Source organism: Diospyros lotus, chromosome 5 (genome assembly GCF_014633365.1).
Source record: "Diospyros lotus cultivar Yz01 chromosome 5, ASM1463336v1, whole genome shotgun sequence".
NCBI classification, from domain to species: Eukaryota; Viridiplantae; Streptophyta; class Magnoliopsida; order Ericales; family Ebenaceae; genus Diospyros; species Diospyros lotus.
Window position 1 is genome coordinate 14,262,303 of NC_068342.1, and position 14,830 is coordinate 14,277,132.

General features: G+C 36.8%; 1 protein-coding gene across 1 annotated transcript in view; it reads right to left on the minus strand.

The window, feature by feature from the left end:
* LOC127802900 (BEACH domain-containing protein C2) overlaps nucleotides 1-13,826 on the minus strand; it is a 101,696-nt gene extending 87,870 nt beyond the window's left edge. The window contains exons 1-4 of the mRNA XM_052338977.1: nucleotides 13,660-13,826; nucleotides 10,831-12,905; nucleotides 9,795-10,582; nucleotides 1,278-1,988 (exon numbers count right to left, since the gene is read on the minus strand). Of these exons, the coding sequence (XP_052194937.1) occupies nucleotides 1,278-1,988; nucleotides 9,795-10,582; nucleotides 10,831-12,856 (3,525 nt within the window). The 5' untranslated portion in view covers nucleotides 12,857-12,905; nucleotides 13,660-13,826. The remainder of the gene's footprint in view (nucleotides 1-1,277; nucleotides 1,989-9,794; nucleotides 10,583-10,830; nucleotides 12,906-13,659) is intronic.
* Between the last annotated feature and the right edge of the window lie 1,004 nt (nucleotides 13,827-14,830).

Consider the following 14,830-nt stretch of genomic DNA (forward strand, 5'->3'; position numbering starts at 1 on the left):
CATCCAACATGAAATTTTGCCACATTCTTTTTGCATAGATTTGTATTGTCAATGTGACTTTTAGAAATCAATTGACATTATGAATGATGTACCACCAATCCAAATTTGGTTAGGATAAGATGCCACTGATGATGATAATGATCCTTAGAAAAGACACTAACAAAACTGTTTTTTGGTCCTTAAAGCCCAAAAAAAAAGAAAAAAACAGACATTAATGATGCAAACCTGTGCATAATTTTTATTTTTTAGTGTCTCTTTCTACTTGGGTGTTAGGAGTATTCTGTTAATTTTCAGCTTTTGGGGTAAAGATTTTGGTGTAAGTTTGCTTTGGGGTGTGATGGGGTTCCTAAAAGATTAGTGAATTTTGGGGTAGTTATTTGCAAAATAGGAGTTGGCTTTTCTGGGAAGCTTGAAGATGTAGGAGTTGGCTTCTCTTGGAAGCTTGAGGGCTCGTATAAATAGAGCTTCTCAGCCACTTTTAAAGGACTTTTTTAAGCATTTTGATGACAGAAATTTCTACAGAGAGTTTCAGCTCCAAACCAGCTAGGGTTTTGAAGATTTGGAGGATTGGATTTCGAGGATTCTACCCCTCGCCCTCAGCACCGGCCAATCCCTCCATCACCATCATATGCGCAAGAGGCTAGCAAGAAACTGCTGCTACTTTGCTGTTTTAAATCTGAAAAGGTGTGATTTCAGTTGTTTCAGTGTATTATTTGTTGTCTGTTGTTTCAGGACTGCATCTTTGTTGTACTTTTGCCATTTTGTTGTCTCTATTTGCATCACATTACTGATATGCTTCCTGAAATTTTAATAAGAAAAAATGCTCTGAGGAAAAATTTTACCTTCAATTTGTCAAAAATGTGCAGTGCAAAAGAAACAGAATGGCCTAATAATGATTCTTTGTCAAATTATTCAACATCTTAGCCTTTTGCAATTTTCAAAGTGAAATTGAGTCTCTAAAAAATGATATAAAATGAATTTGTAAGCATTGCCCAAAATCACAAGCATTTGCCTCTAGCAGATAATAGAGCATAGAAAAGCAAAGTCACAGTTAGATGCACTAATTTTCAGTAACAAGAGACATGCTTAAACAAAACATAAGATAAAACACATAACTAAAATCAAGCATGAAATCAACTAATAAAACGGTCCTAATCCTCTTAGAGACTAGCACCAATTCTCCATTTGGAATGCATCCTCAAGTTTGATTATTCCAAGGATAGTCATTCACATTTGAATATAGGAACTGGGAGTAGGAGAAACAGTATGGATCATACCGAGGCACCTAATAAAGCTGTGTAGAGATTGCTAGTCATGAGCCTGTTTGGTGCTGCTTGGAATGCCTTCTGCAGAGCAAAGAGGAGAAGAGAAACTTTATCGTCAAACATGGTGCCACCAGCCTCATGCAAAACCATAAGGTTGCTAGTTACATCTGGAGGAGCATGTGAACCAATTTTCAAATGGCCTGCTGCAACTAAGGCACCTATCAGGCCAATAATCCCCACCACAATGCCATCACCTTTGTCAACATTATAGACATTATTCCTGGCATTATCAGCACTTATAGAAAAACTTATGCCACCCAAATTTTTTAATAAGGGGTTCTCAGAGGCAGATGCCTTTCTCTCAATGCTCGCACGTTCTGAAACACCAACAAAGTTGTTATCATTATTAAAAGATTCAGGGACAAATTCCTTTCCATGTGAAGTGAGATCCTTTTCTTCAAGGGGTGCTATAATATCATCATTATGATTCCTTTGGATAACTCCAATGCCACTGTCAACTTCAAACTCCTGGGAAGGTGATGCCCCATCATTCTCAAATGACGAGTCTGGTTCGTCAGTGTCTCCTGCTTTGGCTTCCCGCTGCAGTAGTACAAGTAGTGTTTCTATCCCACCACATGATATGAATGCTTCTCCAAATGTCTGTGCCCTAGAAGCATTTGGTTGCACTATCAACCTGTAGATCAGGTGTAACACCCTGGCAACCTGGATGAAAACAATTATAGGCACTGATTATCAGATATTAGCTCATATCATAAGTCATCAAGTTAAAATATATACATTTATTGAGTCATCAAAAAAGTTACACACACACAGTAAGAAAAATCAATTGAGAAAAAATCTATGGGATGATTGTCCCTGGTCACTGTCAACTAGCAGGTGTATGTGTTTCATTTTATTAATTATCTAGAAGGGCTTCTCCAATGCACAAGGCTACATGCTTTTGTGAATCATAATTATACAGTCTTCCACTTGCTTTTTCTGCAAAAAGGTCGTTTCTATAACTCAAGATCATGACCTTCCATTCACAGAGGAGCAGCCTTACTGTTACTACCAAGCCTTGGCTTCTATTTTATGGATTATCTAATTTTAGTATTTACTTTTTCCAATTTGTTTTATTGAGTGTACTTAAATCATTATGTATTGTATCAATCATGACCACTTGCATAGTTATTGTTTAATTATTCAGTTATATAGCTAACTTGCTCTCCTGTATTTTCAAGTAAGGAGGTAAATTAAATTAATTCTGGACAGAAAGCAGCTTGCTCTGGTGTTTAGAGTCACAGCATAATAGAAAAAATAAATAAATTTTGCCACATTTTTAGGTATCCAGATTGTGAACTGCTGTCATATAGCTACTGGGATGTCATGTGCTTCAAACATTGAATAATGTTAGATAACAATATTTACATACCTAAAGATCAGAAATTTTTCTATAAATACTTCTTAGTGTATGATGAGATGAGTCTCATGGAATCTAGCCTGACATGACATCTCTGGAAGATGGTTGCAACATGTCAGCTCCTTCAGTAGAGGTGCTCCGGAGCATTAGAAGTCAGGTCCATGAACTAAAAATAATCCTTTTGTTATGATCATTTCACCATAAAAGAGGTCTTCCAGAGCCCAGCTTGAGGGTTTTTAGTGTTAGATATTCTACTATTACCCTTTCTTTTCTTCTAGGAATCAATTTCAGCATCAAAGAACTTGATCCTCTCCCATGTCCTATAAGGTACAGAAGGTTCAGACTATAGCAGGGTCAATGAGAGGCAGTAAGTAGGCAATCTTACATTCAATTTTCTAGGCAAGGCTAATTCCTATTGTTCAGACCTAGTAATAGTGCTGACAAGCAGGCCAGGTCACAATCTCTTCTCTATTCAAAACTCCAAGTAGATAACAAATTTTGGTGTATGTTTCTATTTTTTAAGTTTATCATTTCAGAGGCAACTTATTAAGTGCTTCAAAAAACTGTGGCTTAGAGTATAAGGTAAGCTTTGTATTAGCCATACAAGATTTTGTTGCTTTCTTCTCTCTTTCTTTTCCCTTTTAAAGTCCTTGATAAGGGCAAAGTCAAGCCAATTGATATCTCTCATGGGATCAGTATAAGATCTACACCAATAAAGATGACAATACAACACTCTGAAGTAATTATTATATACATTTTTCAATGGGATGAAACGTAAATAACTGCACTCCAAACGAACCTTTCCCTGACAAATCGCCAAACCCGTAATAATAGTTTTGATACTCTTTTATTTTTCCTCTTATGCTAAGCTACAATACCAAGAGGAAGGGAGAAAGTTGAAAACGAGAAACCAAAGGGCACAACCTAAGCACCTCTTACTTTTGAAGAGGTGACAGCACCAATTTGTCCTCCTCATTTATATACTTCTATTTTTTATTCTTCTTCTTCTTCTTTTACAGTAACAAGCGTTTTGATAAGGTCATTTCATCTTTTGTTCCACCACATGACTACAGAACTCATAAATATTTATACTTATAGAAGAAGAAAAGCATTTTTTTAAGTGACACATATAGTTTCCAAAAGGATTTTTCATATTTCTGATAGAAGCATCAAGCCAAACTCCACCTGAGATTATGTAATCCCCAACACTTTTACAGTTAAATGTATCACATCTTATCACAGCCAGTCCCAATAGCCAAAATAAAAATTGCTGGATCTTCTTATATCATGTTGTCATCATTGATAGAAGCATCGAGCCACATGTTGCAGGTGAAGAAAGTGAGTTATGTGAGAGGCCTTTACCTTGGGATGGAGAAGTAATTGAAGGTATAAATTATCCATCTCCTACACCCTTGTTTTGAATGTTTTGAAAAAGCTTCCAAAGGAAGCTTAGATGTTGGAGGTGTGCTCTTCTTTGTTTTGAAGCATTGGTTTCATAATCTAGCTAAGAACCAGATTATTTGAGCCTTTGAGGTGTCTCTCCATTTTGAAATGTTTCTCAGCTTAACATTAACTTACTTAAGAGTGAGATGATTCCAATGGGGGGTTTGTAGCCAATTTTGAGGCCTTGCACCCTTGTGGAGTAGGATTCTTCCTTGCTGTCAACTTACTTAGGTATGATACTCTCACAAAGCTTAGTAGGTTTCTGAAAATTTTGTGAAGAGGTCCAGTAAAGGGTTGGCTTCTTAGAAGAAGCAATAATACCCTTCAAAAATGGGAGTGTAACTTTGAAGGAAAGCTCTTAAAAAAGCAGTGGATAAAAAGCTAGCTTAGAAAAACAAAGACGGAGTGTTGGGTAAAAGCTAAAATTCACCAGTTGTTTGTTGGTCATTTTTTATAGTAATATATTTGAAAAAAGATAAAAATAACAATAATAACAACTACAAGCCTTATCTGACTAAATGGGTTTAACTACATGAATTCTATATCTCCAGTCATCTCTTCCATGCCCATATCTTCTATAAAGCCATTATATCATATGTCATGCCTAAGGGTTTCCCACAAAGTTTTCTTTGGTCTTCCTCCCCCTCTTGTAGAAAAATAGGATGTTATATCTTATGACAAAAGTTATACAAAAATGTAATCCTTCATTACAATGAAAAAAAAGGCTAAAAGAGGCTAATTCTTCATTTCTTTTTGTTCATTTTAATTTTTTGAATGTTTGTCAACCCTACATGGTGGGAATTGGGATGACGGCTTGGTATGTTATTGTTTTTTTTTTTTTTTTCCAAATATTTTGTGATATGTTTTCTAATCACAACCCAAAAATCTGTAATGAATATGCATGAGAAGCTTGAAAATGAATTTCTATGGGGAGGCACTGGTGATGAGTTCAAATATCTTGCTACTTGGGAAAAAATGTGTTTGCATGTGCGTGTATGTGTTTTGGGGGGGGTGTCCTCAATCATTAAGAAGCTTGGGATTTTTTAATAAAGCCACTTCAAGCAAACGGCTAACGAGATTCACTTGTGACAGAAGGGTTGTTGGTGGGTAAGCACAATCCTAAATCAGGCTACTTATGGGTAAGCAAATGTGTTGGAGGAGTATTTTCAAATAACACCAATGAATCATTCCTATCCTTGATAGTCGAGCTACTTATGGAAGTTTATGATGAGTTCTCTTCTTTAGTTTTGTGCAGTATAGGGTAGAGTGGTTTCGGGGTTTTAACACACAAGTGTTCCCTAATCTGAACGATTATGCAGGGAGAAGGCGGTCTTTGTATGGGAGTATTTCTCCATTTGCTTCAAATACATAATAACATATTTTGTTCCCATTCTTTGTCTTCTTCCCACGTTAATGTGTTAATAAGGTACCTCTCTACTCATCACAATATGCATTTCCTCATCATGAATTTGCATTATTAGAGCTTAGGACATCCAGGCAAACCTTTGTTTAATTATTCTGCAATTAATACTTAACCAGGTGAATTTATTATGGTTTTTATTGCATGATCTATGAAATTTTAATTGCAGTTATTGGAATATCAAGATTATAGATAGGAAACTTGAATTTTGTATTGGAAAATCTTTCAAGAGAACCCTTTGTCAGGATACTGTAGTTAGTGGCAGTTAGATATTAGCCTTGATGCACTTTGAAATGACCCTATTTAGCAGGAACGTTGCCAGCCCCCTGTGTCAGCCAACACAAGCAAAGTTATATACTTTGTCGCAGCCAAAAATGGATTTATTCTTGAAGCGAGAGTTTCAAGGTAGGAAGAAAGAAAAATCTCAAGTGAAGAATACCTCGAGCAAATCTTATTGCAGAATAAAATGGAATACAGAATAGTTACAAGACTAACTAAGCTATTTATACACAAGCTACAGCAGAACATAAAACAACTCCTATTATAATCAGCTGCAACTGTTACCAAGAGAAAGAATCTACTATCATTTATCTAACTCTTCTACATTCCCCCTCAAATCATGCTCCATGGGCAACAACAATTTTTCAGTATTTGTAGCAGCTTCAGTAGGCAACAAATGTCATGTAGAATCAGCAAAAGAATCAAACTGAGAATGACATACAGGTGACCACTTAAGCCACAGCTTAGAACATAGGAAGACAAATCTGTCTCTTGACAAACCCTTAGTAAACACGTCACCTACTTGATGATGAGTAGGCACATATCTAACATCCACATCTCCATTCTCAATCCTTTCTCTTACAAAGTGCATATCAATTTCAATGTGCTTTGTTCTTGAATGGAAAACAAGGTTCTCGGCCATGCTTTTAGCCGCTAGATTGTCACACCACGAAACAGGAGTTTTAATACAAGGACAGCCTATCTCCAACAATAACAACTTAAGCCATAAAATCTCAGTTACTCCTTGAGCCATTGCTTTATATTCTGCACCTTGCAACAACAGACTGTTTTCTTGATCCCCAAGGCATCTGATTTTAATCTCAGAGGGTATAGCCAGGTATACCGAGTGTATGCATCAACAAACACGATATAATATCGAAAACCTTCTATAGAAAGAACAGATGCAGGTCCCCATAAATCGGAATAAACTAACTCCAAAGGAGATTTGGCTGTAATAGAGTGATTTTCAAAAAAAAGTTGATGCATTTTACCAAGTTTACAAGTCACAAAAGGACAAATTCAATTGAGAACAAGGAATACCAATTTTATTCATTACTAATCGAAGAATGTTCAACGATGGATGCCCTAACTTGACATGCCATTGATTACAAACTTTGGAAACAGCAGAAGAAAAATTTACAGAGGACATAGAGGACAAATCTTCTCCTTCACATGTATTTGAAAAAGGAGTTCTAACAGAAGGAAAATCAACATGATCAATAGTTGATTTTCTTGAATCAGCAATAAAGACAGCCTCAGAACCAGCATGACCAAGCGCTGGAATTAACTGATATAGTCCATCTCTAAGGATCCCTCGAAGTAGCACACAACCTGATCCCTTGTCCTTGATAAAACACGAATCATTATGAAATTCAGCTATGAGATTATGATCTTTAGTCAATTGAAAAACACTAATAAGATTCTTTTTCATGTTAGGAACATGAAGCACATTAGGTAAGGTAAGAAAGGACTGAGGAATGGTTTGAGTGTACAATTGACTAAGACCAATATTAGAAATGGACAATTTCTTACCATTGCCAACTGCAACCTTTTCATTGCCACCATAAGGAGAATGAATGGAAAGATTATTCAGGTTTGAGGTGATATGATTAGTGGCACTGGAATCCACAATCCATGAAGGTTCGCCATTGGAGGTTGAAGCAGTGGAAAATTGAGACGAAATTTCTGAAGATGAAGGAGGTAAGTAGCCATAGTAAGCTTCAGAACTATCAGTCAAGTAGGTTTCCCTAGAGCCTATAGGATGAGCTATGAATGATTGAGAACCAGGCTGTGACGGATCACCTCCTCTACCAAATTGAGATCCAAAATTAGAGTTATAAGGAGAGCTCCTTTGAAAGTTCCGATCAAATCTGTGATAGCACCTGTCAGCCAAGTGACCAGGCTTCCCACATAACTGACAATACATTCTCCGTCCAGAGGATCGACAGCGCCCTCTTCCACCTCTAAAGTTTCCTCCTCTAGTAACAGCACCACCTTTATTAGTTCCAGACTCATTTTTAGACCATTGTGAGGTCAAATTTACACTGGCAAGACCAATACTATAACCGGAGGAAGTATTAGAAGAGTTGAAGGTGTTCCTAGCAATGAGTCGTTGTTCATGCATCAGTAATAGATATTGCACCTTTTCTAAGTCAATTTTGTCCATTTGATATGTGATAAAGACTCACAATTGTTTCAAAATCATCATCCAATCCATGTAAAATAGCCATCAACAACTCATTATCACTCAACAGTTCTCTGATTGTAGCTAAGGCATGGCCTATAGTTTTGAGTTTCAAAATGTAATCATTAACCAATAAATCATTTTTCTTCATAGATTGAAGTTGTTGTTTCAATTGAAAGGACTTTGCAACTATCTGTTGTGAATATAAATTTTCAAGAACCGTCCATAGTTTAGCTAAAGACTCACAGTGAATAACTTGTGCTAGAACATCTTTATCGATAGTAGAAAACAACCAACCTAAGAGGAGTTGATATGATCTGATCCAATTCAGATAGGCTGGATTTACAACCTGTGTATTATGATCTGGATTTTCCGAATCACTTACAAACTTTGACGGAGACGGTGTCCTATTTATGTAAGACTGCAAATCGAACGCTCTAATCGTCGTGGAGATCTGAGCTTTCCAAAACAGATAGTTGTTGGGGTCTAACTTGATCGAAACGAAACGAAACGCCTTTGCTACAGATGTGAAATCGGACTGGAATTCCGATGATAGTGTAGATCTGGAATTAGGCGTGGAGCTAACCTCATTTTGCAAAGCCATCAACATTAGTCAGATAGGCTCTGATACCATGAAGTGAGACTTTCAAGGTAGGAAGAAAGAAAAATCTCAAGATGAAGAATTCCTCGAGCAAATCTCATTGCAGAATAAAATCGAATACAGAATAGTTACAAGACTAACTAAGCTATTTATACACAAGCTACAGCAGAACATAAAACAACTCCTATTATAATCAGCTGCAACTGTTACCAAGAGAAAGAATCTACTATCATTTATCTAACTCTTCTACAATTCTGCTCAGTGTACTCTGGTATAACAGAAAATCATGGTTTTATATTAATATATGAAAAAAGAATTTTCAGACAAATGTGTCTAAAAAAGAAAATTAAGTTTTTCTTGCATGTTTTTAAAAGAACAAATTTTCTTACATAAAACCTCATGCATCTATTTATCCTGATTCCGTCACGATACATGTTCTCTATTCACTAAGTTTTTGACTGATATGATATTTATATATTTCTTATCACAAGTAGCTCCCAAACTGACAAATCAGTCCATTTGAGGCATTCAAACTATTCAGTTATATTTCCTCCTACACGCCCCACATTTGTTCATGTAGGCAATTGTTATGTCATTCATTTATTTTTTTGGACATTCTTAGTAGTTAGATCCATTATTACAAGCAGGACAGTTCAATACATTCACTTACTCACTCAGTTTATTTTAATAAAGTTGAGATTTTTCATGTATTGTCACAGTTTATGTTCATCCAGAATGGACTATGATAATATAGTACATACAGTGGCTTGCTTGATCCTAGTGATAGAAATGATTCACCTTGGGTCACACACCAGTCACAGGCTGAGGCCCCCTTTCAAGTTCAAAATTAGTAAATGAAGAAGCACTGTTAGAAAATAAATAAAAGGGCAGGCAATCAAGGGAAGCGCCATAACAAGTAGATGACCTGACCAAATAATGAGAAAAAAAGGAGTATATATCATCATATCTTTACGCATTTCAATCCTCTTTCTCTCTTAAAATTGCCAATACAAATGACAATCCATGATCCAAACCAAACAGTATTAACCCATAAGATCATCTCAAACAGAAAAGCCTACCGAAATTTTAAAAAGTGAAAACAACAAAAATTAGGACTCAATAATATACATGATCCTGCCACAAACATGCATACATGTTTAATATTCTACAATATGGCATACCTGATTAGGTTGTGGACAGTCAATCATGAAACCCAGCAAACAACGTAGATCATCCACAGCTAATGCAGGAGGAGCTGCTACAATTAAGAGTTCAATTACTACTAATAGTTCGTCAACCAAAGCATTCACTTCACCAACAGGACGAATTTCATCATGTAGCAAAAATGTGTTCACTGAATCATTTTCACGAACAATCCAATAGCATCTCCGGCAGCCATCAAGTAGCGTCTGAATAGCATTAGCATCCCGCATCACAGATGACTCTGTGAACACCATATCGGCAAGTGATGATAAAAGTTTCTTTTGCAGTCCATAATTGCAGAAGCTCCAAATCTTCAGATCTAGGAGTAGTGTGCTAAAAAGTTGCACTTTTAGCGCATGGTTATATTTCTGAGATTGACATAATGAGACAATTGCAACGACAAGTTCCTCATTTCCTACTCCATCGTGATTTCCAGCTTCAAGGGAAGACAAAGTTTGAAAAAGATAAGTCAAGATTCGGGACAAAACCTCTGGCCCCCATGTTCGGCATAGCTCTTCATTGTTTCTTGGGTGTTGAATGGCCATGGCAATAATTCTGAATATTGAAGCAGCTAGTGAGGTTGTGGCCAAAGACAAAGAAGGGCTCCCTTGTCTTGGTTCCAAGCTTTTCTCATCTAGATCGCTAACTGCAAGTGGAAGTAAAGACATGGGACCTCCATAGGCTAGTGCCCACAAAGCCTCTGTAGGCCGCATTCTAGTAGCAACATGTACTTGCCCAAGAACTTCAGCAGGTCTTCTGAGCATGCCTGAAAGACAAGCAGATAATCAGAAATTTGTTTAATAACAGAGAGGAGACATAGTTAAAGACAACAACAAGCATAACTCCTTGAGTCGGCACAAAAACTATATCTCATGCATGCACATGAAAATATACCCCCTCAAATGTCACAAATTAGGCAACACACGCTTGCTAAGAATAAATTATACATACAGACAGCAAGATTAACGATGATTCCAATCAAGTTATGCCAGAAAATGAAAGAAATGTTGGAACCTGCAGCACCGCTTGGAGAAGCATCTGGACAGTAGCGCCCACTTAGTAAATTGGGATGGTATAGAAGATGAAGGTAGCCTCCAATTTCAGCATCCAAAAGTGCACTTTCTTCTGCCATGCCTTGCACGTGTTCATTTGCTGCTAGCCATGGTAGCCCTGCCCCATATCCAAAAGAAGGAAGCACATCACCTCCTCTAGAAGCCAAACGTGCCATCTTCTCTGGACCAATTGGTTCCTTAAAAATGTAAATAGGCCCCATCTCCGCAAACAAAGGGCACTGACGACGACGACGTTGTAAACCAGCTATTGTCGGCGGAGGGTTAGTCCCAATGCAGCAAAAAGCAAGAGGCTTTGAGATTCGTGGGAAATCAAAAGGACGGCTTTCGTACAAGGATCCATCTATATACAACCTTAACTCACTCTCTGCCTTCCCAAGTAACCCCTGCTTACAAGTATGCTCCAAACCAACAAAATACCAACATTGAGGCTTGAATGCATGGGTAAAATGCAAGGAAGCTTTCTTTCCCTTTCCACCACCAACTTCAACCACCAAAAATTGAGCATGAAAGTATGCCTCCATTCCCTGATTATCAGCAGATAAGAAGCTGAATAACCGTGGCATGTGTGCTGTGCCTTCACCAGCAAGTGCACTGGCAGCAGCAGCAGCTGACATGGCTGATGATTTCCCAGATTTAGCTGCAGCTGCAGCAGCAATTGCAGCAGCAGCTGTTGCTGCATTCAAAGTGTCTGCAAATGATTCAATGTAGATCCAAGTCGCGAATGCATATCCATTGGTGAATGGCCAACGGCTCTCTCCTGGACCAAGCAAACCAGAGCTTTCACCATCAAACTCAAATGTATAAGCTGGGCCTCTTGATTCCTTCCCACCAATGGCCTTTTCCAAAGAAAGCATTAAACGAGCTGCCCATGTAGATGTAATAGTTCTTCTGATGACCTCAAACCATCTGTGCAAGTCAATTACACTAAGGGAATGCGATGCTAAGTACTGGATACAATAACATAAAGGTGTTGCATCCCATTTCAATTGCTCTGTTGAACCAATATCCTTGAGAAATATCTTCTCAGCTGACTGCAAAAGAACTCCCAGCAAACCAGCTGTGGAACACATTGCCCTGTTTCTTGTGCAGGCACGCAATATGGCAAGCAGTCCTCTAACCATTCGTGTCCTGGGGGACATGAAATCCTCCAGTTCTCCATGCCAAGGAAGCCAAGGGATAAGCTCAGCTGCTACAATTGCAGCTCTGGAGTTTAGCATAACACTAGGAGGATTGTTATCCTCATCCTCCTCAAAAGATTCAACACCTCCCATTGTGGCAAGAAGTGAATCAACTACCAAGAAAGCAATACTCTCAGAATCCTCTCCATTTCCAAAACTCTCAACACCACTCACAACATTCTTCAGTTTCTCCAAGCTTTCAGGTTTTCCCATAATAGCAGAATCAACTAAATGCAGAAGTTCTGGGGACACATTCGGCATCACAGGTTTAGGCTTAGGCTTCTGTGGAGAACCAATGGGAGAGTGCGCACCCTCGGTGTATAAATGCAAAGCAGAATCAAGACTTGTTGAAGAGGATGATTGTTGAATATCAGATAAAGATTGTCTTTCAGGCCCAGGGCTTGAACTATGGCGATCATGATGCATCCCAGCAGCACAGGGAGAATGAAACTCCATAGAAAATTCTCCAGATGAAAATTCATGTGCCTCCTTAACACCACCAGATGAGTGCCCCAAATTACCTGAACTGTGAGATTGAATCAAATTCCCGTGATCACCCTGGTCTTTTAAAGATACCTGCTCAAACTGACCATCATCCAGAACTGTAGTTACAGAATTTACACCTTGCAAAACTAGATTTCTATCTATGACATCCTTATTATTCCTGGTAGTGTTAACATCTTCTGTGTGAGATGTCCCTATTGTTTCATCCATGATCCTGCCTTCTTCATGATTATCTAAATGCTTCTCAGAAAATTCCCGCCGTTCTAGTGTTTCTTCCTCTTCCATTATATTAGCTTAGTAAATCTTCATCCAAACTATTTACAAGCCAAGAGACCTGGAAAGGACTCGAAGAATGAGAATTAAATAATATTAAATCACTTGAAATTTTCCACCAATCACACACAACAATTTAAGTGATACAAACTCCACAGAGCTGTTACAAAGCTACAGTTAAGCGGAGTGGTTGTTAATAGTTGCTGTATCTTTAACAAGTAAGGATGATTCAACTAAACATGCCCCCGTGGGTGCAGCGTGAACAAATATGATACTAAAACAAAAATCTTAGGACACATATTCTAGGGCTTATTAATCAAAACCCCTAAAAATCAAAAACAATAAACAAATAAACGCTTGAACCTTAAACCTCCTCTTTTACCCATAAAACTGAATTCCCCACTAAACTTATACTGAAATGGATTGGAGCTAAAAAGCATATCCAAAAGAACATGATACTAGTCCTAGTTTCCTTTTCTAATCTGGATTTTCATCAACCAAGCACAACTTCACTTAACAAGACCACCATCCAATGCCAGAAATTACAAGCCCTATTTAAGCAGAAAACTTGGGAGATCGCAGAACGTATTTGAAGCGGATCAATTTTAAAAACGAAAGGAGGATCTTGCAGCGGCATTGAACATATTGCACCTTAGCCGTCAAACTATAAATCAAAGATCTCGTATTTGAGATCAAATGCATCACATTGCATCGGATCAACATAAAGGCACGTATAGAACAGGATAATGTGGCGGATCAGAGTGTGACCGGAGAAGAGAAGAAAAGTGACGGGATAAAAGCAAGAATATTGATACCTTTGGATCCGAAGCGACGGACGGCTTGAATCTGATCGGAGAAAATGGAAAAAAATATGATTCGGAGATAGAGAGAGACAGAGAGAGGTGAAATAATCGGGGGCGAGAGTTTGACAGCGTACTCGAAATAGAAGGGGGAAGCTGAGCGCCAGAGACAGCAAATGGGCCTCTCTCTACCCTCGTCAATTAACAAATCTTTTATTCTATTTTGGACCCAAACAAAAATGTCGATTGCACTTTCTCCCCTCCATCCAATTTCTTCAAGAACACGCCGCTTTTCTCTTTTTCTTTCTCTTACCCAATCATATATCCTATTATTTTGTCATACCATCATATTTATATTATATAGGATAATTATCAAAAAAAACTCATTTTTAATTATTTTCAATTTTAGATTCAAATTTAATTTTATTAACTAAGATATTTAACTTTATTTAATTTTGATAGAATAATATTTAATATCATTAATTGTTAACGTGACAAATTATACTAAGTGATTTAGTCAGTGACAACTTTTTAATTAAGCACACAAAGAGATAACAAAACTCACACGAATAAATTTTTTTCACAATATCATTAAACGTAACTTATCATATTAAATAATTAAGAATAGGTAAAAAAATGGAGTACTTTTTTAATATTTTACCATATTATATGTTTAGGTAGTGTTTGTTAAAATAAATAAGATAATACTCTATTAAGATAATTTATTTGTAAAGTTCAAAATAAGTTATCCGATAGATAAAAAGAAATAAATTTATTTTAAAATTTTAAAATAAAAATTCATGTGACTTCTTTCTAAAAAATTTAATAAATATAATAAAAAATATTTTATTTTGGATGCTTTTCATAACTCACATTTTTCGATCTATATTTTGGTTAACGTTACCTTAATCTATTATATAAACAAACACTTATTTTAATCTTACATAATTGTTCATATCTTTTCTTATTTATCTCTAAAATATATGCTTTAACGTTTTTCTCTAAGAAATATAGACCTATTTATAATTATATAATTTTCCTTGTCATTTATGTGATTAAAAGTATGCGTTTATTACTTTATACATATTCAATACTTAATTAAATGAATTGAATTATATTAATGGACTTTTGGATTTCTTTTTGTTTAAATATTTTGCAAAATTTTAAAAATCCAATTAGATCATAA